This window comes from Drosophila miranda, chromosome XR (assembly GCF_003369915.1).
Source record: "Drosophila miranda strain MSH22 chromosome XR, D.miranda_PacBio2.1, whole genome shotgun sequence".
NCBI lineage: Eukaryota > Metazoa > Arthropoda > Insecta > Diptera > Drosophilidae > Drosophila > Drosophila miranda.
In genome coordinates this window covers 1,900,144-1,922,622 of record NC_046674.1, presented here as the reverse complement: position 1 = coordinate 1,922,622, position 22,479 = coordinate 1,900,144, and the positions used below count along the sequence as shown (strand labels likewise).

Below are 22,479 nucleotides of genomic sequence, written 5' to 3'. Positions count from 1 at the left end.
GTCATCGGTACGTTGCCAAATTATTTTATTCAAATTTTGTGTGCATGAAATTGCTGTGGACTTCTAATAGTCCAGTTTCTTCTTGTCGAAATCAATGTACTTGACTTGCCTCCCGGTGGCGATAAGGATTCCATCCGATTTGCGCTTCAAAAAGATATCCAAGTACGCCATTTTGCGACCTGCACGCACTGTTCTGGCATCTATTTCAACTACCTCTCCTGGCTTTGCGCCCGACAAGTAGCAGACATTTAGATTGGCTGTAACTCCCGGGTGTGATCCCGTCGACATCATCGCGTAGGTGGAAATGTTGTCCACGATTGTGCCCGTTAGACCGCTATGCAAGGTCCCCTGTTGGTTCAAGTGCTCCTTTTCCACAGTAAACTCTCCAAAAGCTCGCCCTTCGCCACCGCCAGTGATTTTAATCTGAAAAATTTTAAATTTTCGGGTTGGCAATTTCATGAGCATGTTGGCTTTTCCCTTTCATTTCTCACCATTTTAAGAACGCGATCGAAGCCTCCCTTACTTGGTGCATACTCGGCTATATGCAGAATAATATCCAGACCACGTTTGCCCGCCATTGTATCAGTGGAGCTACCTATTCCTCGCGCACCCAAAACCGAAACTGAAATGACAAAAGTAGCCGAACGCTAGTTACTGCGACGCTCGGCAGATAGAGCTCAAAATTATGAAAATGGTGCATGGGTGCTTTAGTGATACGTTTTACGAGCGTGTGATGGTATTCGGATTTTGATTCCCGTTTGTTTTGCTCGCCCTGTACGCCTGCCGTGTTTCACACCTGAGAATGTATACAGGTACGCCTGCGGATACCCTGCGATTCCGGCAACTAATCATTCAGTGTATGAACATCTCATCTCCATTTATTAAAGATATGCCCCAATCCCTAAAATGCACCTCTTTAAAGGTGAAACTGCAACACAAATAAATAACTGCATTTAATGTCATTGGCTGCTGACCTATCGATAGGCCAATCGAATCGTCGGTACGTACGCTGCAAAATGATTTTATTCAAATTTTTGATGCATTGCATTTGCTGTTGAGTTCTAATAATCAAGTTTCCTGGTCGAAATCAACGTACTTGACTTGCCCCCCGCTGGCGAGAATTCTTCCATCCGATTTGCGCTTCAAAACACAGTCCAAGTACGCCATTTTGCGACCTGCACGCAGTGTTCTTGCATCTATTTCAACAACCTCTCCTGGCTTTGCGGCCGACATGTAACTGACATTCAGAGTGGCAGTAACGCCCGGATGTGATCCCGTTGACATCAGCGCATAGGTGGTAACGTTGTCCACAATGGTGGCCGTCAGACCGCCATGCAAGGTCCCCTGGCGATTAAGGTGCTCCTTTTCCACAGTAAACTCCCCAATGGCTCGTCCGTCGCCGCCGCCAGTGATTTTAATCTGCAAAATTTTAAATGCGCGGTCAACTATCGATACACCACCAACAAAATTATGTAATCGGCCGCTCCAGCTGTTTCTAATTTTCTGCTTCGTTTTTAAATAATTCGCTAAAATTGTTTTGATTTTTCCTTTATATTCTCACCATTTTAAGAACGCGATCGAAGCCTCCCTTACTGGCAGCGTACTCGGCCACATGCTTGACGAAATCCACTCCACGTTTGCCCGACATTATACCTATTCCTTGCGCACCGTAAACCTGAGCCGAAATGACGAAAGATACTGAATCGAGCGTCACAGACGGCAGCCAAAATGGTGAGTGTATGGGTGCCGCCGTAGTGATACACATGACATTTTACGGTGGTGTGATGTGATTCGGCGTTTTATTGGCATTTGTTTTGCTCGCCCTGTACGCCTAAGAAATTTTACAGGTACGTCGGATACCCTGCGATTCCGTCAACTAATAAAAGGAGACATCAAGCAAGACTCTCTGCGGGAGTTCGTATCCTACACAGCTGATGGGGATCGCATCACCCTGGTGGGCGCCAAGTCGGATGTCATCACCCTGGAGATGACCAGCAAGGCCAGTTGCCATGTGCCTTTTCCCTTTGTCGTCAGCTGCCTGGATTCGCCCGTAAATGAGCGCCCACTGGATATACTGCACGCAGGGGTCAATCTTGTGGACATCTATGAAAACTGTCATGTGCTGGAGGCCCAGCAGCTTTCGCTAGAGCCAGTTTATATGACCATTTGTTCGACAGAAGTGCCAGTGTCCAGACTCGTGGCCTCCCAATGGTCGCCACAGATCCTGTCCAATGGAAAAATGCTATTGGCCGCCTTGAACACCTATGGAGCCATAACACTCCTGTGCAAGCCCGCGGAACACACTCACTGGAGTCGACTGGACGGCCTGAATGTGTCCACAACATTGCGGGATACTCTGCTGCCTGTAAGGAATGTTTCGAAAATACAGAACTTCAAGCAGTTTAAGGCTTTCATAGATCGCGCCTGGATCACGATGTTCACTTGGCGTCCTGCGAATGAGCCCAATGCCGGACATGTCCTAGTCTTAGGCACAGCCAACGGCTCCTTATGGAGTCTTACTTTGAGTTCTGATGCCCGAACGTTGCTGCAACATCGCGTACTGAACACCTCTTTGAACCGCATCTGCTATATGCTTGCTTTCGAAGATCTGCTGCTGGTGGGCGACGTATCTGGAGTTGTCCATCTCTACAGATTTAACAACGATGAAGAATCCGGACTGTCTTTGATACGGCCTGTGTGGGAGAAGGCAGATCGCATGGGACTTCAGAAGGCGATAATCTCGCGATTCACGGAGCGAGAGTGCTACTATATATCCCTCTGCAAGGCGGCAAATCTGCTAATTTGGTGCATACCATGGCAAGAAGGTAATGAGTGGCTGCACACGCGCATCTACGTAGGAGGCATGAAGATAACCGGTCTCTGTACGTTGGACAGTACCAGCTTCGCTGTAGCCACGGCAACGAGTAAGCTATACCGAATAAGCCTTTCCCAAGAGGACAAGAAGCTCACTGCATCCATGCAGCCGGTAGCTATAGACGACTGTGAGAACTACCAGATGATTGGGCTGTTCAGCAGCAGACAGAGGAACCTCCTGACAGTGCTCTTCCACCCCAACAAGGAATACGCGGGTAACGTCTACGCAACCTCTCTACGGAATCAGCTTACATTACGCGTGGGCAAGATCCACAACGGGAATATACTGACCATGCTAGCAGATACCTTTCAACCCAACACGCCCATCAATCAAAGTACGGATCTGCTGGCCGAGTTGCGCCTGGAGCTCTTTGCCACCAGTAAGAACTTGCGGAAATACATCAATTTCAATCGATTGACGGCGTTCCAGTTTGACAAGGAGGCCACGGAATCGCAACAGTATCAGCTGCAACTGAAGTACCATATCATGGCAACTATTTTTCACCTGCGAGCGAATCTTCTCTGGCTGACACTGCAGACGAAGGAATCGCACAAGGAAATGCAGCTGCTGCTGGCAATGCTGGCCATGACACACATGAGACTGAGACTGAAGTACCTGTGCTCTCTGAAGGAACTAAGTCCGTTCCAGAAGGAGGCTGCGCAGTGTATGTTTGCAGAGGCGCAACGCTTGAAAAGACTGCTGTTGGAAGACTCGCGCAAGGGGCTAGACTCCCCCGAGACGGAAGACTTGCCAAATTCGAAAGGCTCGCACGACAGGCATTGCTTTCAAGAGGCGTTTGTTCAACAAATGAAAATAAACTTTGATGATTTGCATGCCCAGCTGGGAAAAGATGTGATAGAAATCCCCGAGGAAGAACAACCAAAGCGACGGTGCTGTGTGTCTTATCTGCAGGTGGGTTTTGTACCTCCAAACGGGTCATTGGAAGTACCTTATTAATTGAAATCTGTTCTTTAGCTTCCTTTCAGCCTGGATCGACGCTACTGCAGCCAGTGCAGTCGTCCTGTTTTGGTGGATCAGGAGAAGCTGCTGCAGCTGTATGAGCCAGGCTCCACTCTGCTGTGTCCTTGCTGTCATGGAAGCTATGCATTGGATCTCGCAACTGCGTGAACATTAAATTTATTAAGTAATTCCATTAAGTGACTGCGGCGCGCGTGTGTGTGTCCGTCTCTGGCAGCAGATTCGGCTCTGCTCCACTGCCAGATGCCGACACACACACACGGCTGGCAAAATGTCGTTTTTTTTATAAGCTATGGTTAATACAATGAAACATAAATAATTGGACTGGTTTCGAGCAACAGAATGTCTTGCTCCACCTGCCGTAAATCGGACTCCAGCTTGCCCTTGCGCTGAACCTTGGCCACGCTGTCGATGAGCAGCGACATGGACTGATACTGCTTGGTCATCTCGGTCAGACTATGACGCAAACCCTCGAGAATTTCATTGCGCTCTTTTTGGTCCATAACCCGCATGCCAGGCACCTCCGGCGGGGCCCGCGCAGCGATGACACCAGCGGCTGTGGGGGTTTTCGCGAATCCCTTGACGCCGCGACAGAGCTCCATGAGGCGTGCCTGCTCCTTGGCACAGATTGCGTTCATCTCGGTCAGCATTTTCTTAGTCTTCTTCAGGTAAATGGGCACTTTGCCAAAGTCCTTGCGGCAGATGAATTGTGGCAGCAGGCCAGAGTTCACAAGATTGTGTCGTGTGCCCACCGGAGTGTCAATGTACCGCGGCGGCGGTGGACAAGGCACTGTACGTTTGGCGCATTGGATATTCCGCCGTATGAAATTCGGGGCCATTGTCGGTTCCGTGCGCTTGGAACCAATGCCTGGCAACGGCGGCATCTTCTCTCCCTTGGGACAGACATGGTTGTTCTCACGCCGCCACTTGATGCCCTGGTTCTTGCGAAGATAAGCGCACGGCGGATCAATGGGTGTGTGGGCACAGCCCATGGTGCGATGGTGGGCCTTTTTGGCATCCGTGAGAATTAGCATGCCATCGTTCTGCAACATGATCGAATGCTTCTTATCCTCCACCTGCAAGCGGTCGCGCAAAGCCTTGGCGAACCGTGCTCCCTTGATTGCAGTCTCTGAAAGATTTATTGTATATTGTAAGGGCTCAAGCGTTAAAGGCCGTCTCTCTCTATCATGTCTCTTACTGGTATTGTAGATTCTGGAAGGCTTGCTGACGGATTGGTTAAGAAACTCTTGCTCACAATCGAAGATGTTCTCATCGTGGTGAGTGATATAGACCAGCGACATGGCTAACGAAATATATGGCTATAATAGTGAAACTCTAAAATCGAGACTTGAAAATATACTGCGACTGACGGGGACTTTTTGTATTTGATTGTTTGCTTTTCGATTGCCTGCCTGTTGCCAAGTAATATTTCTAGGTAAACTTTGTTTTTGAACGAAACACATTTTCTGTTGCGTTGCTATAGCATCGTGTATTTATAAATATGTTGCTGGTGTATATAAAAGGTTTGCATTGTAAAATTAGCACTAAAATCGCTTGTCATGTTTGCATTTTGATTCAGACGCTTATCGACTATATATATCGTATCTATATTGTGGAAGTGTTGGAAGCACGATTGAATTGCGAAACGAACAGCAGATTACAAGGATTACAGATTCAAGGAAGCACACTAAAAGAGATAAAACGCACAATGTGCCAGCTTATCACTAGATAGAAGAGATACTCATGATCGTTTCGCAAGTTTTTAAGGGGGTGGGGTGTACATTTCGAGATGATAATGATAGATGATAATGATAACAAATGTAAAAGCCACATTGAATTTGCACTGTTGTGGGCCAGCATTTTGAATGGGGGCTGGCCGCTGGTGTAGGCACTACAGGAGTCCGGATCCGCAACATGGTCCTTGGATATTGCACGCTCTCATGTGGGTAGACGTAGACGGAGACCAAGCTCAATCATTTGCCCTCGTTGCTGTCCTTGTTGCGCTCCTCGCGTATCCGCTTAAATGCATCCGTCTTGACAAAGTCCACGGATTTGTAGACCACGCTGCTGGGCACAGGAGCCCGGGCTGAGGCCGCATCCACCGCTGCTAGACGTATGCCACCGCCTGCGTTCCCGCCCTGGGTATAGAGATTTCCCACACTCATGCTCGATCGATTGAGCAGGGGCGGCTTGTTGGTTACATCCAGATCAAAGTACTGCAGCTTGTGATTTGCCTGCGCTGGCGGCTGTTGTTTCGGCGCTGCGCCTGAGGAGGTCATCATGGCAGCTACTGCCGACGCTGTGCGCTGATGCTGCACTGAGAGGCTGCCAGGACTGTTGGGATGCGGACGATGTTGCTGGCGTGGCAGAGTGCGCGTCTCATGGAAGTAGGCAACCAACGCCGAGGAGTGAACATCGGTCTCGTGGGGTAGCACCATGGAGAGTGGTGCTCCGGAAGAGCGACGCGACGACGGCGACATGGTGGCCGAAGTGCCAAGCTGAAAATAGAGCAAAGGAATCTTATAGCGTACATTTAGGGAGAGATCCTTCCAGCCTTACCTTGTACGCATTTGGTTTACACTTGCGATCCACGCTGGGCGGCCCAATCGGCTGCAGCTGGGCCGCGCCCAATTTGCTGGTCAAATGCTCGACGCCCACCGGCGGCTTGGCTGGGAACTCCTCCGGAGGCTTATCCTCCACGGCAGGAGTGCCGGCAGCCTTTGGTTTCAGTTTGCGGTTCACTGGCGGACAATCCATTTGCTCGATGAAATCGTATCGAAACACATTTCCCTCCATTTTGGTGGGCGCTGCATTGGTGTAGCAGTGTGGGCGGGGCAGCGTACGCGCACTTGTGGGTGAGGTGGCTGCTATGGTAGCCGGAGTCTGGCAGGGATTGGCTGCCACTGCCACTGGCACCGCAACGGCAGCCAGATCGGCTGCTGCCATCAAATTGGGCGTGGAAGCAGCAATGGGGTTGCTGTTGTGCGGACTGGTGACCGGTCGCTCGCCCAGCAGCTGGCTGACATTGTAGTAGGGCAGCTGATGGGAGCGTGGAATGTCGTAGCTTTCCTCAATAAACCCGGAGCTTGCATTCCGACGGGCCACAATAGCTGGCGATGTGTTTTCCGTGTCCGAAAGCTGCGGCAGATCCCGAGTGATTCTGGAATTGAGGGAAAATGATTGGGATTTATATTGATTGGTTGTTGCTGGTCGGGGTGGTCTCGTGCTACTCACTTTTCATTCTCCTTAAAGTCTAGTATGAGATTATTCTTGTTCTTCAACACCTTGGCCAGCTTCTCCAATGTGCGATGGTCGCCTGCATCTGCCAGAGATGATGCGGCCGTCAGTTTTGACTGCTTGTCGGGTGGCGGAGCTACGGCTGCACCATCTTCGGGCATTTTGGAGAAGCGCTGCGAGTAAGTCAGCACAAATGATTCGTTCTCAATGGAACTATCCGAGGGTCTGGTGCTGCGATCTATGAATAATCTTAGATATTCACCAATTCGGAGTGGAGTGGAGATGCGGTGACTACTTACCCACATTCTCGCGGAGTGGCAGGGGATGCGCCCACTCATCGTCATCGGTGAAGACGCTCTCCGAGTCCGAGTCGGAACGCTGCTTGCTAGCAGAGTTAGCCGCCAGCTGTTGCTATAAAGAGGAAAATACAATGACGATTACTCATGGATCGGATTAGATCTATATTCATATTCAATTACCAGACTCAAGTTGGTAATTTTGGGGGAGTAGGACTGGTCATTGGTCAGATTTAGGCCAATATTGTTATGACTACGCGGTGTATCGTAAAACTTGGGATCCAAATTGTTCAACGGCGTTGTGGGATTGTTTGGTATGGCCCCATCTGGGCCGGGACCGCCTGTACTGGAGTGGTGGTTGTCCAGCAGGAACTTGGGGCTGCCCGAGAAGCACTCGCTAATGGGTATATACGGTCCAGAGGCGGTGCTCAGGGCTGGCGATGCCTGCACGCTGCTATGCTGCTGCTCGGCTGCTGCCTCGGCCAGGGTTTGTTGGGTGAGCACCAGATGCTCTGGCAGCTTCCGCACCACTCCGTTCGCATTGACCGCAAGACGGGCAGCCTGCTGTTGCTGTTGTTGCTGCTGCTCGGCGGCTGCAGCCGCTGCCTGAGCCTGGATCAGCGCACTATGGTTCAAATAGAGGGCCGTGGCCGGCGAGGGGGGCGGCTGCTGTTGTGCTGCCGAGAGTAAATCTTGCTGATCGAAGTTTCCATCACACAGCATTGTCTCGCGATTGCTGTACTCCGTGTTGACGTAGACCGAGTCCGAGTTGTTGTTGCCGGGATTCTGCGGCAGTGGCTGCTGATCAATGACCACCGGACGACGCATTTGGGCAGCTCCCCCCGTTGCCGTAGCCTGAGCGGCGATAGTTCCCGCCGAAGAGTGCAACGAAGTGGTGGTTGTATTTTGTGTGGAGTTGCTCAGGCCACCGCTGGAGCTCGTGTTCTGCGTGCGATTCTCGTCTGTTGTGGGAACAAATGGGACACAAATTAGGTACGAATTCTTTTATTTATGTGTTGTTCTCTCACCTGCCCCCACAGAGCCCAGTGGCAGCTCATTCGACTGCTTGGTGTCATGCAGGTGACACACCTGGCAGATGCAGTTAACCCAATCCCGCATGTCCGATTCTGTCTCCGCAGCCAGGTAGTACGTGCGCTTCGGCGTCTTGATGTCGAACATGTACTGAAACTTCTGCTTGCGATTCTCCAGCCGCAGGCCGCAGTCCACTTGCTCGCATTGATCCAAATCGATGACGCCCTTCAGCTTGCGGCAATTGTGATCGGTGTAGTATTCAAGGCAGAACTGTTCGGGTATCTCGCCCTGCTTCAGCGTGAACCAGCGTCGCCGCCAGCGCTACAAAAAAAACATAAGAAATAGGAGAATAAAACAAAGCGTTAAAGTTAGTAAACAAATGATGGATGAGATGGACGGACGGCTACGGCTTCAGCTATCAGGGGTGCAGCTTTTTCTGGCGCCGACTGTCCAGAGGAGCGACCACTGCTCGTATCAAGGGTGAGTAAGCAACGTCGCTGCTGCTTTTCCGCGAATCATATTTGCATTGACATTTTCTTGGGTAATCAGCGAACACATACACACAGATACCCTCAGATGCACACACGCCCACAGAGTGCCGTTAAAATGATTGCTAAACAGCTGTATGGTAGAGTGGGGGGGTGGGGTTGGCTGTTGGGTTTGTGTCATCGCTAAACTCCAGCTCGGGCTTCAGTTTTGTAGGTGTGGGTGTGGGGGGGTATGTGTTGTTTAATATTTGTGTATTTGTTTTTATTCTGTAGTCTGTTCAATTTCCGAATTTCACGCTTAATTGAATTATAAACAATAAACATAATGCCACACACAAGCAGGCTGTGCCAGAAATTGGCACCCCAGAGAGATGGCAATATGCGAGCTAATTTCCTTGAGACATACGAAAGGCATTAATATTTTCTTATAGGTACAGTGGAACCATCTGTATTGTGTTTGCCCAATGGACAAGACTATTAAGCAGAAGGTCAGACGGTTCCGTACTACGAGTAGACTTGGCTCTCGCTCTCCCGCACTGCCGTACCCCTGCTGTAGTGGGACGCCAGTGTGTTCCTGGAACTCTTGGTTCCGTTATAAGTGGTTTCAAATGTACCAACACGCACACATGCATGCACACATACGATACATAACGGGCAGCGGCAGCCCCCTAGAAATGCCAGCAAACAGAAACAACAATAACAAGCTGGAAAGACAAGTGCGTCATTGTTTTTTGTGGTTCGTCTCCCTCCCGTCGCTTTGGTTTGGTTTTGTTTGGTGCGTGATGTGATGTGGCTTATCGTCAGTACATCCATATAAAACATGCATACTCCATAGATACATACATGCATACTTATTTACGTAGCCCTCGTGCATACTTTCTACTTGAATAAATTCAACAGAATATAATTTGATTAAACGCAACAGTTGCTGGTAATTTAATACACGAGCGAGCAAACGCCTCTGCCTCTGGCTCTGCCTTTGCCTCTGCGGCGCACATCGGGGCCCAAGCAAAGTAAACATTAAACGAAAGAATTAATTAAGCGTAAATTTAGACCAGCGCCAAAACATGTTCCCACGCCGTATGCAAACAAACAAACAAAACACACACACTCATACATATGTACATATGTATGTACAAGCGCATCGGAAGACGGAGGCTATCGTAAATTTCATTCACATTTTGCAGTTACAATATAAACTGGAAACTTGCTCTCTCTGCGGTTTAAGCTTGTTTGCATTTCAATCAATTTCCGCTTCCCCTGACCGAGGCGGCAGCGGCATCACATCAGCCTGCCTGACGCTTATTAATGAATTATATTATGACAAACAAATTCAGTCACAAACAGGCATATACGAATACACACACACACAGCCACAGATAGAGGCACAGAGTAATTGTACAAAAATGCCACTGCGATTCGTTTGGTGCGTTTCCTTTTGTGACTCAGTATAGTAGGAGAGTTGGCAAAAACAATTTCCTCCAGTTGGAGATTGTAAGAATATATCTCTTCTTTTCTGATGTTTACCGTAAGCTTTGCGGTTTGCACTTTGATGCACATTTCACTTCGCTTGTATTCAGGGAGTTGGGGAAACTGCTTAATAATATCCGAACCGAACGGAGTTGGTTCCAAGACGATTCCAAAGGGAAACTTACTGCACGCCAAATTCGTTTTGTTGGTGGCGACTTAATTAGCCACCCTTCGTAGAAAGTGCGATCCATTTTTCAGCAGTGCAGCAGTGGAAAAATAATGGAAATAATATTGCCCTGGGCACCCAAACTTTTTTTTGGTTGTTCTTTTTTTTGCTTTTGTATTGCACTGCGGATCTATCGATAAAATATACCGTCCGACCCTCGGAAATATACCGAAACATACCGTCTTACTTTAAAAATATACCGTAAATATACTGACGAATTCAAGTTATATTTTAGATATTCCTCGTTTTTGATATTCCGTCGAATATTACTAGCTATATAGCACATTTAGCCATGCCCACATCATTTTATCCGATTAATGAATAAATTTTCTACTTAACTGGCTTATTTTAACCACTTGCTTTTATTGGATTTTGCGTAAAAAAAGGTTCTAGCGAAAAATGTCAAACAAATGAAACGTAATAAAACGTAAAAGAAAAATCGTTCCAATTGTTCAATTTCTTTATTCCGTTGAATAATGCTGCCTAACTAAAACCTTAAGTTTTGCCCACGTAATTTTAGGCCATTGATGAATCAATTTTCTACAAAATTGGTTAGTTTTTAGACCTTGTTTTTAGTGTATTTTGACTAAAACAAGGCTTAAACAAAATAGTTCAACAAAAAAACAGTCTCAATGTTGCTTGTATTTAAAAAAAGGATGCGTGTATAGGAGTTTGTATACCGTATTTCGTTAATTTTATATGAAGGTCCTGTTTTCCGAACTTGTTCTAAAACGTAATTAGTAAAGAAATGTTCTCAATATGTTTTCGACATATACATGCATATGTATATTATAATGTATATATATATATCTCGATCCTGATACCTACGGAGCCTGGGATGACAAACATTTTCTCAATTCTATAATATCCTTTTCCCTAGGGTATGAAAATTAGTGTTGCCGGGAATCATTGTTGTCAACCGGTTTTTGATATTTTGATATTCCGTCGAATGGCTAGTTTTAAGGAACTAGTTTCATTGGATTTTGTCTTAAATAATGTTAAAACAAGAAGATCAACCATTTTTATACATGGTAACTACACATGTGGAATAAATAATGCAGGGAAGCACGATTTGAGAGAGCGAAAATTAAAAAAAACCTCCGTATGGAAGTGTTTATAGTCTATGTTTAACATTTAAAAATAAAATGTAATAGATTGATACAATTAAACATACCATTATATACCGTAAATAAAAATTTAATTCAATTTCGAACTTATCGGCGAATTTTTTGAAAATTCATCAGATTTCGTGATTGATCGTAGAGATTTCAAATTGTATACATCATATGGGGATTGCTGAAACTGATGATTCAAAGCATAGAATTTCTCAATTCAAACCAATATATGTAATTCAACCAATATTTGCATATGAAAACAGGTTTTCCTCTCCGATCATATAGAAGCCATAAACCATTGTGTCCCATCAATTTACTGTACCAAAACAGTCCCAGATTGAGGTAGCAGTGCCAGAAAATATTTAAAAAAAAAAATAGCTCTATCCTCCAAATCAAATAAATGTAACCAAACCCATGTTTTTTTTTTTTTTTTACAAATAGATTTTATTCCGTCGTGTCAAGTGTATGCTGACAACATACAGATTTTCCATATAGAATTGCATTATCTCAAACAGCGCAACACAAAACAACACTGCCACGCCGATCTTAGACGGAACCTGCTCCACGTCGGTCAACAGCTTATTTGTCCTTGCTGTCGCCCTTGCCACCACGAATTCTACCGGTACGACGGGCAGCAATGAGACCGACCTTGCGACCAGCAGATGTGCCTCGCTTGACAGTGGAAGCCTTACCAATATGCTGATGGTTACCACCACCGTGGGGATGCTCCACAGGGTTCATGGCAACACCACGCACCTTAGGCCAGCTGTTGCGCTTCACCTTGTACTTGTGGTAGGCACGACCAGCCTTCAGGATGGGCTTGTCGATACGACCGCCGCCTGCGACGATTCCAACCATGGCGCGGTTGGCAGAGGGCACAACCTTCTTGGCGCCCGAGGGCAGCTTGACACGGGTCTTCTTGGTGTCGGGGTTGTGGGCAATCACGGTGGCGTAGTTGCCAGAGGTGCGGGCGAGACGGCCACGGTCACCAGTTTTCTCCTCCAAGTTGCAGATGATGGTACCCTCGGGCATCTGACTCAGGGGCATCACATTGCCGATCTGCAGGGTAGCCTTGCGGCCGCAGTACACGAACTGGCCGGTGTGCATGCCCTCGGGAGCGATGAACAACTCCTTGCGGATCTTGTAGCGGTAGGGGTCCCGGAAATGAACGACAGCCAAGGGGGCGCCACGACCGGGATCGTGCACGATGTCCTAAGACCACAAAATGACATATATTTAATATATGGCCTGACAATGTCTGACATCTGAAGAACTTACCTTGACAACACCTCGGATGTAGCCGGAGCGCTCGGCAAAGTCCAGAGAGCGGAGTTTGGCGGCTCCCTTGCGCTTCTTGACGTGCGCCTTGAAGACGGAACCAGCTCCCTTACGTTGTGCACGAATAACGCGACCCATTTCTGTAAACGAAAAAAAAAAAAAAAAAATGAACACATTCATCACAACACTCTGGGCCGACATTTCCGTCGCAATTTAAAGCTCGCCCATCGCAACATTCTATTAAATATTGTATACGTTGGCCAGTGCCAGGCTTTTCGTTGCACTTTTGTTTATTATCATGTTAGGATGTTGCGATATTTGGGAAAAATTGCACGATTAACATTTCAACAGTACGCTACGTACCGAATCTCGGGTAGAAAAGAAAAGAAAGAGTGGAAGATAAACGCAATTGTCAAAATGACAGCTAGCGCAGCCAACTTCGTCAGTTTTCCGCGCGTTAACAGCACGCTGTTAAGGGCACAGGAGGTGCTGTTAAGAGTACAGAGTGTTGTAAATAACAGCATCGATATGGATTGTCCTATCGAGGAACTGCCACCACCAGCGATCAGCTGTCGCGACTTATCGAAGCACTGCCATCTCAATTGCGGGACAAAACAAAGTAAGTAGGCCGTTTTGAAGACCGGCGGCGCCCTATGCCACAGCTGTGGCCCACTACTCCGCCCTGCCTCAGCCCCCAGACCACCCCGGAGGCGCTCTGCACAGGCTGTTCATCAACAAGTAAGTGGCACAAAACCAAATCGGGCAAAAAATTTCAAAGCATCGAATTTCCGATCACAGAGCAGACCATCGCTGAAACTGGGCTACCGGCAACACCATCGTCCTAAAGCCAGTCGAGTTGTTAATGTGGTGCCTAGTTTCCGTGCAGCCAGCGCTGCCCTGGCCAATCACACAGATGTCGACAAGGTAGCCTTCACCGGATCCACGGATGTAGAAAGGCTCATCCAACGGGCATCCGGCCACACGAACCTGAAGCGCGTGACCCTGAAGTTGGGCGGCCCATTTCGGCCTCTGCTTCAACATGGGCCAGTGCTGCTATGCCGGATCTCGCACCTAGAAGAGGACCGTGGGCACTGCCTTCGATCTGAACACCGAGCAGGGTCCCCAGGTCAACCAGAAGCAGATGGATAAGATCCTTGGAATGATCCAGCAGGGCAAGCTGCAGGGCGCCAAGCTGGTGGCCGGTGGTAGCCGTCCCGAAGGACTTCCCGGCTACTTTGTCCAGCCAACGGTGTGGACAATCTGGACTAGGCCAACTAAATTGTCGGTGGCCTGCGTGCCGGCACTACAATGCCCTGACTGCCCAGGCTCCCTTCGGACGATATAAGATGTCCGGCCATGGCCGTGAGAACGGGGAATATGCACTCTCCAACCACACGGAGGTCAAGAGCGTCATTGTGAAGGTTCCACAGAAGAACTCCTAAGGAGAAGAAATCATAACACAATACAACAACATAGTTGAACAAAAAATTCCTCACCAATCTTGTACGGTGGCAAGAAGCAGAATCGTCCTAGAAGATAAGGGCGGAATGTGTTTCTCATTAGACGGTATTCCTCATTCAGAAATCCGACTCTATAATGCAATAAAACATCCACAGAGCATCCTGCTGCCACTTTAGGCAATCATTTTTATAGCGTTCCCCGCCTTTCCGTCGATCATTCGTCATTCTTTCCCAACCAAACATTTATATCTTAAATTCACTAAAAACATTACGTTTCTCCAATCATTCGCAGTCCAAGGTTCGTTGAGTTTGGACCACTGGCGCATTTTCTGGATCAAAGTGCCAAAAGTGGTCCACATTTCACTGTCCGCGACTGTTCGATGGATAAGCGCGCACTATTTGAATTGAGAATTCCTCCGAGACAAGACACCAACTAATTTGGATTTTCTTGCATAAATAAATAATCAAATAAGACCACGTTTGATATAGTTTTTTTTTCCTTTTAATTTTGAGATTATATATATATAATAATTAGATTTACATTCATTTCTGTATCATTTTACTTGTTTTATTTTAGAAATAAAGTAAGCATTTATTACTAATTCTTTTATTCATTTCATTTGCTTTTCTGTTGTTGATTTTTAGATTTGCATTTTAGTGCAGCATTGTTTTCCATTTCGTTTTGATGAACATTATTAAATACGGGGTAATAGGGGAATACAAATACAACAAAAAAAAAATATTTTAAATATAATATTTCATAATGAGACGCGGGTTGTCCTACGTTCCGATTCCTTTGCTGTGTGGTGGAGGAATCGAGGGTGGGAGAGAGGGAGGGAGGAGGGAGAATTTAAGAAAACAACACAAAAACTAGACTCCATCTAATTTGACATATTTGAAAAGAATGTAATCCATTCATTGTGTGGGAAATTCAGAAGAGTTCTATACACATTTGGCATATGTATGTATTGTAGAGATATATTGCATCGTGACCACTTTTGATATTGAAGCTTGTTAAAAACACAAAGGAAATGCACACACAGTACAACAAGCGGAGATTGTTTGTTAATGGGTTTTTTATCATTTGTTAACATGCTACGATTTATAGAATTTTGGTTTAATTTATGCTTCTCGTCTGCTACTCGACTCGATTCGATTCGATACGATTTGATTCGTTTCAAATTTGTTTCTTGTTTTTCTCTTTTTCATTGCTCTGTATAAAAGTTCAGTAAAAAAATGCAGCTTAACTAGGTTCTCATTTTGTAATTCCCTCCAATTCGTTTGCTATAAGGTTAGTGCTCTCCTTATAAACGTCATGGTGCATCCGTACTTCCGTCTCTTTCATTTCCATTTCCATTAATTATGCATCAAATGTTGTAAGCATTGTTTTGTTTGTGTTGCTTTCGGCTTTATTTTACATTAAATCAGTTATAATTGTTCCGGCTTCTGCTTAAAAACATTCTTTCTGCTTCGCTTCGCTTCTGCTTCTGCTCTCGCTCTTTCGCTCTAATATTATTTAATTTTTTTACTTTGTTTTTATCACTTAGTTTTTACAATGGCGTTTTATTTTGCTTTGCTTTGCTTTGTTTTATTTTGTTTTGTTCTCCATAAAAATGAGCATACAGACAATTCAATTTATGTATAAATTTCCCTCTGCTTTCCACACTAACATATGTAATCGTCATCTCATCATCAGAAACGCACAAATAAATTCTATTTGATAATACCAAGAACAAAAACTAATTGCATATATTTATTCATTTATATATATATATATATATATACGTTGGTTTTCCATTGCAAAAATTCGATATACATATGTGTATTTTCGGTTGCTGCGTTGCCTGTTTTTTTTTTGTTTTTTTTCAACTTAAGTTTAACTTGAAAGCGAAATCATACTCGAAACGACATTTGAAATGGATTTGAATCGTGTGTGTGTGTGTGTGCTGATTGTGATTGTGTGTGTGTGGGGATCCATCTGGATAGTGGATGCTGCTATCCACACCATCTGTGGGGGGTTCAGGGTTCAACTACGTAACGCCAATATACATACATCCATCGAAAGGATATAGATCGTTGACTTTTGTGTTCCGTTCCGTTCCGTTCTGTTCTGTTCTGACGAAAAAACCTCTGCGAGTGAGCTTGACATTTTCGTTTCTAAATATTAAATAGATTATTTTAATATATATATAGGCTCGCGTCGCACTTCGCGTCCGAGTGGATCGAGTTTTCTTAGCACATTTACTAATTGAAACGTTGTCGTGGTGAATTTTCATAAGCACAAGTTCATGATTGTTTGTGTGGTGTGTTGTGGTTTGGTGAATGTTGGTTTTCGAATTGTGTCTCTCGTCTGTATAGGATATTATCATCATCATCATCATCTCTTTTCACTTAACTTTTATGCACTAATTATCTTCGTTATGTGTGTGTGGGTGTGGGTTGGGGTGTGTATGTTCTCTTTAGATATTTTGTTGGTTTTGTTGTAAAATAAGAAGAAAATGTTTTATGCATTGCTGGTTGAGCAAATCGATCGCTTCTTTTGGGGCTGCGGTTGGGTTTGGGGTTGGGGTTGGGGTTGGGTCGATCGATGGCTGCCAAGATCATCAGAGCAGAGCAGAGCGCTTTACCAATTGGCCATGCCCGGCTTGTTGAGCGTCATAAAGTAGATTTGACACGATGAAGCACCTTTGGCACTGCTGAAGAATACTTTGTCGTTGCGCTCGCAAAGGAATTTCAAGCGCTGCGCCTTCTTGTGCATAAACACACCATCCAAATGGCCGCTCTCAACGGAACGTATCTGCAATTGCAATTGAAGGCAAAAGAACAGTGTATCCAATTATAAACCATTCAGATGTGGACACTCACCTCTATTGCTTTGTTGCCCCAGCCCATGATTTGTCCAGTGCCAATGTATGCCACTGAGGTGGGCATCTCTCCCCACTGCAAATGCAATTGTAGACAAAAGAGGGGAAATTAAATGTTGGCTAGAACCAAAGCGGGTGATGGGGTAATGGGCAGCGCTTAGCGGGTACTTGCCTGGAGGACAATGTTCTTGGAAACACGACCCACAGTGTTCACATAGACACCTTCATTGTCGTAGCACAGCAGCAGTTGCATCCCATTGGAGTTCGGAAGCGCCACAATACAATGCGGAATGATTGCACCCTGAGTCTGAGAGTAATTGGTTAATTCACGGGTGAGTAATGTCGTCTCCCACCCACGTGGGGTTCGAACTTACATGTTTGGGAAGATATATGTCGTATACTTCAGCTGAGTCCAAATCAACCGCATGGAAACCCTCGGCCGAGCCATAAATCACCTTCAGTCTCGACTGATCTTCAATTGTGAGATCGACCAAAAGCGGGCGATGTTCCAATTCACCAAAATTCTACGAAAAATCAACCAAAATTTGTGTATTCAAAACAAAACTCGAAGAAAAGAGATCCCTCTTTGCAGCGACGACCTACCTTAAATGCCATAAATTTGTGATATGGTTTGGGAGCCCATGCATATATTTCAATAGAGTCTTTTAATGCAATCACAAGGAACTTAATCCTTTCGTATTTGACAATCTTAAAATGTACAGCACCTTGTAGATCACCCACATTAATCCAGCCATTGCGACGCTCCACTTGCTATTCGATTAAAGAACACACACAAGCATTAAAGTACACACTCAAGTGGGAATATATTCGGTTGGGCTCACATCGGAGAGTCCATCGGTGCGCAAGATTTTCGACTTGAGCCAGGACAAGTAGTAGACACGCACGCGATTCTTCTTGCCGGATATGGTAACCAATATGTTTTGACCCTCTAGCACTTCCATTTGCTGGAAGCGGCGTCTTGAGATGAGTTGATAGACCTGCAAGCAGAAAGGCAAAGCAAATGATCATCGAATCTCGATTTGGATTTTCAGATGGTCTTACCTTCCCCTGGCCGGAACGATCGAGCAGCATCAGGCCATTCTCTGTGCCAATCAGCAAATTGACGCCCCATAGCGCCGCACAGAGTATCTCCGAATTGAAGCGCTTCTTATACTTACGGATCTCGGGCGTATCGTTGGCCGCCTCGTGGGAGGTGGGCGTCACATTGACATTCACGTGCGACTCACGACGCGACGGGCCGGAGCCGCCGGCCCCGAAACCGAAGGTAAGGAAACTGCGTTGTTTCTGTTGCAGCGCGTACGCGTGCGGTGGCAAGTGGGCGGCGTTCGAGGAGGCCGATAACGGGGCGTTCGATGGATGTGGTGGATGGTGGATGTTCGCAGAGGAGGAAGAAGCAGATTTGTGCAATAAATTAGTAATACTGCTGGTGGAACGCGTCTTACTGATCGAATTCTTTGGCGAGTTCTGTCGCGAATTCGACGAGGACGAGGCGAGCGATATCGTCGACTGTGGCGAATTATTGCTGCTGTTGCTAATAATCACGCCACCGACGACGCTACCACCCCCAAGGCCGATGCCGAGGCCGAGGCCGGGGACGAGCCCGGGGACGAGGCCGTGGCCACCGACGGCTCCGTTGCCGCTGCTAGCGATAAACGATTTCGATGGCGTGGAATGCACGGATGAACTGATGGCCGCTTGATACTGCATGAAATATCGATAAACGATTTTCGATTCAATTCGATTCGATTCGATTAGCGATTATTTGTTTATATTGATTGATTTTTGATTTGTTTTTTGGTTTTTTGTTTTTTATTGGTAATTATACAGAGAAAAAGAAAAATAGAAAAAGTGCAAAGAAAAAATTACAATTAGTCTGGAGATGTAAAAACAAAAGGAATAAAGTTTATTAAATAAATTACAACATGCTTTAGGGGATGGTTGGGGATGGTTGGGGATTGGTTGAGGGTGTGTGCGCGTGTATAGAGTGAGGTCTGTAGAGTGTGCATTACAAGGGCGTGGGGGTGTTTCGTGTGGGTTAGGGATGTGGGGAGTGGGTGGGATGCTTAAACTAACAAATAATTGAAACTATAGCCAAAAAGAGAACTCTCATTCATTCTTGTTAAAAGTTTGTAGAAACGTGGAAATGTTAAATAATATTGGTAAATATTGATATGTGTTTAGTCTTTCCCCAGAGGCCGAATATTTTATATGTTGTGTGTGTGTGTGTGTGTGTGTGCGTGTGTGTGTGTGTGTGAATAAGTATTCGAATTCAAATTCCAATCTTTTGGGTTACATTTTCGCCTGCAGATGTGGGTATGGCAAGATGGAATATGGGATATGTGTATGGAGATCTGTTAGCACTCGACTGGCACAAAGGAATATACAAAAAGAGATGGAATGGTCTATTGTATGTACAGAGAGAGTGAGAGAGTGAGAGAGGGAGAGACAGCGAGGAGCAACTGGAGGTGAAATCGAAACGGAAAGGCATTCCTGCAGTGCAGATACACGAGTGTATGGGGATTTTTGCCCTTTTGCCATTTGAAAGAACTTATAAGATACACATACGGCGGCGGGAGGGGGGCACGGCGTGAAAATGAGTTTGAAAATCGTTGGAGAAATATACAACACAAAAGGTGGTTTCTTGATTTGTTTGGTAGCAAGAAATGTTTGGGAGTAAAGAGAGTAAAATTATACAAAAGAAGAGTATTTTTTGTTGTTGGTGGGAGCTTGTTTTTGGTTTTTGGTATTTTTAGGGGGTTTTTGGTTTTTTGGTTTTTGTTTTGGTTTTATTCATAAATACTTACTATTGTAATGTTTTGTTTGTTTGGTATTTGATTGGTAATTGATTTGTAATTGGTTAGAATATATCGTAGTGGCCATCAGCTCAAACGTTGCGGAAAGACAAAGCACAATTAAGAAGAAGAAATTTGTTTAAACGTTCGTTGTGTGGTTTTTTTTTCTTTTTTCTTTTTTTTTTAATTTTGGGGTTAAAGGAATTCTTTTTTTTTGTGGGTTTAATTTTGATTTTACTCATGCTTCATGCAAATATATACTTTTCTAAAATTGTCGACCAATTGTCACTGTTTTGCACTCTCTTCGTAATGAAACTTTGCTCCCACGTCAAAGGAATATATGTATGTATATAGTACTATCCCAGATAAATGGTATTGTATGTTTCTTCCTCTTCCTCTGATTTCGGGTTTGGGTTTGGGTTCGGGTTCGGTTTTGGGATTAGTCACATACGTATGTACTTTCTGGGGGGAGGTGGAGGTTAGAGTTACGTTTTAGGAGCACAAAATGATAACAATTAATGGGTGGGGAAGGGGGAGGGGGAATACTGAACAAAATACATATGTATACTCGTATATCGCCGCTTTGTGGCGGCAGGTTAGTAGGCAATCGCACCACTGTACGGTACGGATTCAGAGATCCCTCAGTGATTTCTTTGGAAGTCGGAATATTCGATAGTGGAATCCCTCGAGTAGTTACTCAACTGACACTGATGATTCCTTATCTAATCGGAACACTTTGAGGACAAACACAATGCGAATGACTCGATTTGGCGAGGAACAGACAGCGATATTGAGACAAGTAGTAAATAAGGCAAGGACTCTCAAAGGTTACGAACGAAAACACACAAAAAAAAAAACAAAAACGTACAACGAGGTGGTAGTAGAACACACAAAAGTAAAAGTATATGATGTTTATAGCCCATACATATAGTATATAGTATATGGTTATGGTTATGGCTGTGGCTGTGGCTACGGCTACGGCTGGCATTACTCACCTCCTCACTGGATGATTTATCATGGCGTGGCGGTGTGGCCGGCGATGCCTGGCTAAGCAGATCGGGCAGTACGCTGCTGGTGCGGGTTCCGGGTGTACCCAAAACGCTGCCATCGGCTCCACCCACTCCGGTGCTTCCACCGCCGCCGCCGCCGCCGCTGCTTCCTCCTCCGCCAACTCCGCGATTCTGAATGGGACAGAAAGATGCAACAAGAAACAGTTTAGTACAGTGCAAGAGTAACGGACTTTGGGGCGAGGTTCGGATAGAAATCGAAAATGAAATCAGGTAGTGGGAATAGATAGTGGGAGGATAGATTGATAAACAGATAGATAGATACAGTTGGAGGAGGAACGAACAGATATAAGAAACAACAAATGAATCAAAAACAAAAAAAAAAAACAAACGTGGAACGTAGCAGAACAAAATAAATGAATGCCAATGAGAGAAGAGACACTGAAGGTCGCCTAAATGGATATGTGGATCGATCCCCTGTTTCTACGAAAGCCCCAATGGATATACAGATATATAGTAGATATACAGAGGTGGTCAAAAGTATTTACACAAAGAGTTTTTTTTTCGCAAGTTCAAGTTTAGGAGTTGTTTTTGTTGTTGTTGAAATCAAAATACAAAAAAAAAGCTTTACGGGCAAAAAGCTTGATCTACTAGGAATTGGTTGAAAGAAGAATTAGAAAAATAACTGTTAATGGGCTAAAAATAGAAGCATGTGAACTGTTGTCAAAAGTATTTACACAAATTTGCATTGCTTCAGAAGTATTTACACAATGCAAATTAGAGCTTATTCTTAGACTTGGTTTGACTTAGTGCAGTCGTTTTTTCGTTTATTGCAGTTGCAATAAGTAAATTTAATTTAAAATTTAAAATTAACTTAGTAAAATGGTGAAGACAAAGGAGTTGTCTGTTGAAACTCGATCCGAGATCGTTACAAAATTTAAAACCGGGGTTTCAGCGTCGGAACTGGCTAAAACTTACAAAATTTGTAGAAAAACCGTTTATAATCTGGAAAAGAAAAAGGACACGAATGGAAATTTACAGAATTTAAAAAGAAGTGGAAGGAAACAAGCGATGGATGAACGGGAATGTAGACGTTTAATTGGCATAGTCGATAAAAATCCGTCGATAAGCCCAGTTAAATTGTCTGCAGATTCGCAACAATTGATTGGCAAAAAAGTCTGTGATGCTACAATACGTCGGAGATTGAAGGCGATCGACATACGAACGTATACAGTGCGAAAAATAATAGAAATTTCCGAGGCAAATAAAGCAAAACGCCTCTCATTCGCATTGGAATACGTTAAAAAACCAAAGTAGTTTTGGTACAATGTTTTATGGAC

General features: G+C 45.2%; 7 protein-coding genes and 1 pseudogene across 21 annotated transcripts in view; 2 read left to right on the top strand and 6 right to left on the bottom strand.

Moving 5' to 3' along the window:
* Positions 1-8: 8 nt before the first annotated feature.
* Positions 9-637, bottom strand: LOC108151808 (acyl-coenzyme A thioesterase 13-like). The gene is made up of 2 exons (XM_017280661.2): positions 492-637; positions 9-423 (listed from the first exon to the last, which is right to left on the bottom strand). The coding sequence occupies exons 1-2, from the start codon at positions 576-578 to the stop codon at positions 64-66; spliced, it is 447 nt and encodes a 148-aa protein (XP_017136150.1). The 5' UTR covers positions 579-637; the 3' UTR covers positions 9-63.
* Positions 638-948: 311 nt separating this feature from the next.
* On the bottom strand, positions 949-1,669 carry LOC108151809 (acyl-coenzyme A thioesterase 13-like). Its single transcript, XM_017280662.2, has 2 exons — positions 1,562-1,669; positions 949-1,419 (listed from the first exon to the last, which is right to left on the bottom strand). The coding sequence occupies exons 1-2, from the start codon at positions 1,646-1,648 to the stop codon at positions 1,069-1,071; spliced, it is 438 nt and encodes a 145-aa protein (XP_017136151.1). The 5' UTR covers positions 1,649-1,669; the 3' UTR covers positions 949-1,068.
* On the top strand, positions 1,639-4,028 carry LOC108151806. Its single transcript, XM_017280659.1, has 3 exons — positions 1,639-1,731; positions 1,848-3,787; positions 3,851-4,028. Exons 1-3 carry the CDS (start codon positions 1,686-1,688, stop codon positions 4,001-4,003), a joined length of 2,139 nt encoding a protein of 712 aa, XP_017136148.1. The 5' UTR covers positions 1,639-1,685; the 3' UTR covers positions 4,004-4,028.
* A 102-nt stretch (positions 4,029-4,130) lies between these two features.
* LOC108151807 (enkurin) lies at positions 4,131-5,268 on the bottom strand. Its single transcript, XM_017280660.2, has 2 exons — positions 5,052-5,268; positions 4,131-4,982 (listed from the first exon to the last, which is right to left on the bottom strand). The coding sequence occupies exons 1-2, from the start codon at positions 5,152-5,154 to the stop codon at positions 4,150-4,152; spliced, it is 936 nt and encodes a 311-aa protein (XP_017136149.1). The 5' UTR covers positions 5,155-5,268; the 3' UTR covers positions 4,131-4,149.
* Positions 5,269-5,326: 58 nt separating this feature from the next.
* On the bottom strand, positions 5,327-10,730 carry LOC108151805 (protein daughter of sevenless). Its single transcript, XM_017280658.2, has 7 exons — positions 10,562-10,730; positions 8,415-8,739; positions 7,570-8,348; positions 7,390-7,501; positions 7,088-7,328; positions 6,413-7,013; positions 5,327-6,351 (listed from the first exon to the last, which is right to left on the bottom strand). Exons 1-7 carry the CDS (start codon positions 10,625-10,627, stop codon positions 5,827-5,829), a joined length of 2,649 nt encoding a protein of 882 aa, XP_017136147.1. The 5' UTR covers positions 10,628-10,730; the 3' UTR covers positions 5,327-5,826.
* Positions 10,731-12,145: 1,415 nt separating this feature from the next.
* Positions 12,146-13,442, bottom strand: LOC108153352 (60S ribosomal protein L8). Its single transcript, XM_017283319.2, has 3 exons — positions 13,359-13,442; positions 12,996-13,135; positions 12,146-12,929 (listed from the first exon to the last, which is right to left on the bottom strand). Exons 2-3 carry the CDS (start codon positions 13,131-13,133, stop codon positions 12,297-12,299), a joined length of 771 nt encoding a protein of 256 aa, XP_017138808.1. The 5' UTR covers positions 13,134-13,135; positions 13,359-13,442; the 3' UTR covers positions 12,146-12,296.
* On the top strand, positions 13,413-15,057 carry LOC117186453 (annotated as a pseudogene).
* Positions 15,058-16,166: 1,109 nt separating this feature from the next.
* LOC108151704 (serine/threonine-protein kinase mig-15) overlaps positions 16,167-22,479 on the bottom strand; it is a 37,681-nt gene continuing 31,368 nt past the window's right edge. For 10 of the 15 annotated variants that reach the window (XM_017280462.2, XM_017280470.2, XM_017280465.2 and 7 more), the window contains 8 exons: positions 21,128-21,313; positions 18,382-19,041; positions 18,162-18,317; positions 17,923-18,090; positions 17,694-17,843; positions 17,492-17,626; positions 17,321-17,395; positions 16,167-17,252 (listed from right to left, as the gene is read on the bottom strand). In XM_017280462.2, coding sequence (XP_017135951.1) covers positions 17,079-17,252; positions 17,321-17,395; positions 17,492-17,626; positions 17,694-17,843; positions 17,923-18,090; positions 18,162-18,317; positions 18,382-19,041; positions 21,128-21,313 — 1,704 coding nt within the window. In that variant the 3' untranslated portion in view covers positions 16,167-17,078. Of the gene's footprint in view, positions 17,253-17,320; positions 17,396-17,491; positions 17,627-17,693; positions 17,844-17,922; positions 18,091-18,161; positions 18,318-18,381; positions 19,042-20,152; positions 20,595-21,127; positions 21,314-22,479 lie in introns of those variants that run through there. The other 5 variants (XM_017280468.2, XM_017280474.2, XM_017280464.2 and 2 more) reach the window with 4 other exon arrangements.

Bases quoted from the DNA above. Each gene is read 5' to 3' on its own strand.
- LOC108151808 (XM_017280661.2), bottom strand. From the start codon at position 578: ATGGCGGGCAAACGTGGTCTGGATATTATTCTGCATATAGCCGAGTAT. The intron at 424-491 runs GTGAGAAATGAA...AAAATTTTTCAG, and splicing joins TCGATCGCGTTCTTAAAATG to ATTAAAATCACTGGCGGTGG.
- LOC108151809 (XM_017280662.2), bottom strand. From the start codon at position 1,648: ATGTCGGGCAAACGTGGAGTGGATTTCGTCAAGCATGTGGCCGAGTAC. The intron at 1,420-1,561 runs GTGAGAATATAA...AAAATTTTGCAG, and splicing joins TCGATCGCGTTCTTAAAATG to ATTAAAATCACTGGCGGCGG.
- LOC108151806 (XM_017280659.1), top strand. From the start codon at position 1,686: ATGACGAAAGATACTGAATCGAGCGTCACAGACGGCAGCCAAAATG. The intron at 1,732-1,847 runs GTGAGTGTATGG...GAAATTTTACAG, and splicing joins CACAGACGGCAGCCAAAATG to GTACGTCGGATACCCTGCGA. The intron at 3,788-3,850 runs GTGGGTTTTGTA...TCTGTTCTTTAG, and splicing joins GCTGTGTGTCTTATCTGCAG to CTTCCTTTCAGCCTGGATCG.
- LOC108151807 (XM_017280660.2), bottom strand. From the start codon at position 5,154: ATGTCGCTGGTCTATATCACTCACCACGATGAGAACATCTTCGATTGT. The intron at 4,983-5,051 runs GTAAGAGACATG...TAAATCTTTCAG, and splicing joins TTCCAGAATCTACAATACCA to AGACTGCAATCAAGGGAGCA.
- LOC108151805 (XM_017280658.2), bottom strand. From the start codon at position 10,627: ATGGATCGCACTTTCTACGAAGGGTGGCTAATTAAGTCGCCACCAACA. The intron at 8,349-8,414 runs GTGAGAGAACAA...TTCCCACAACAG, and splicing joins ACTGGGCTCTGTGGGGGCAG to ACGAGAATCGCACGCAGAAC. The intron at 7,502-7,569 runs GTAATTGAATAT...TCCTCTTTATAG, and splicing joins AAATTACCAACTTGAGTCTG to CAACAGCTGGCGGCTAACTC.
- LOC108153352 (XM_017283319.2), bottom strand. From the start codon at position 13,133: ATGGGTCGCGTTATTCGTGCACAACGTAAGGGAGCTGGTTCCGTCTTC. The intron at 12,930-12,995 runs GTAAGTTCTTCA...TTGTGGTCTTAG, and splicing joins ACATCCGAGGTGTTGTCAAG to GACATCGTGCACGATCCCGG.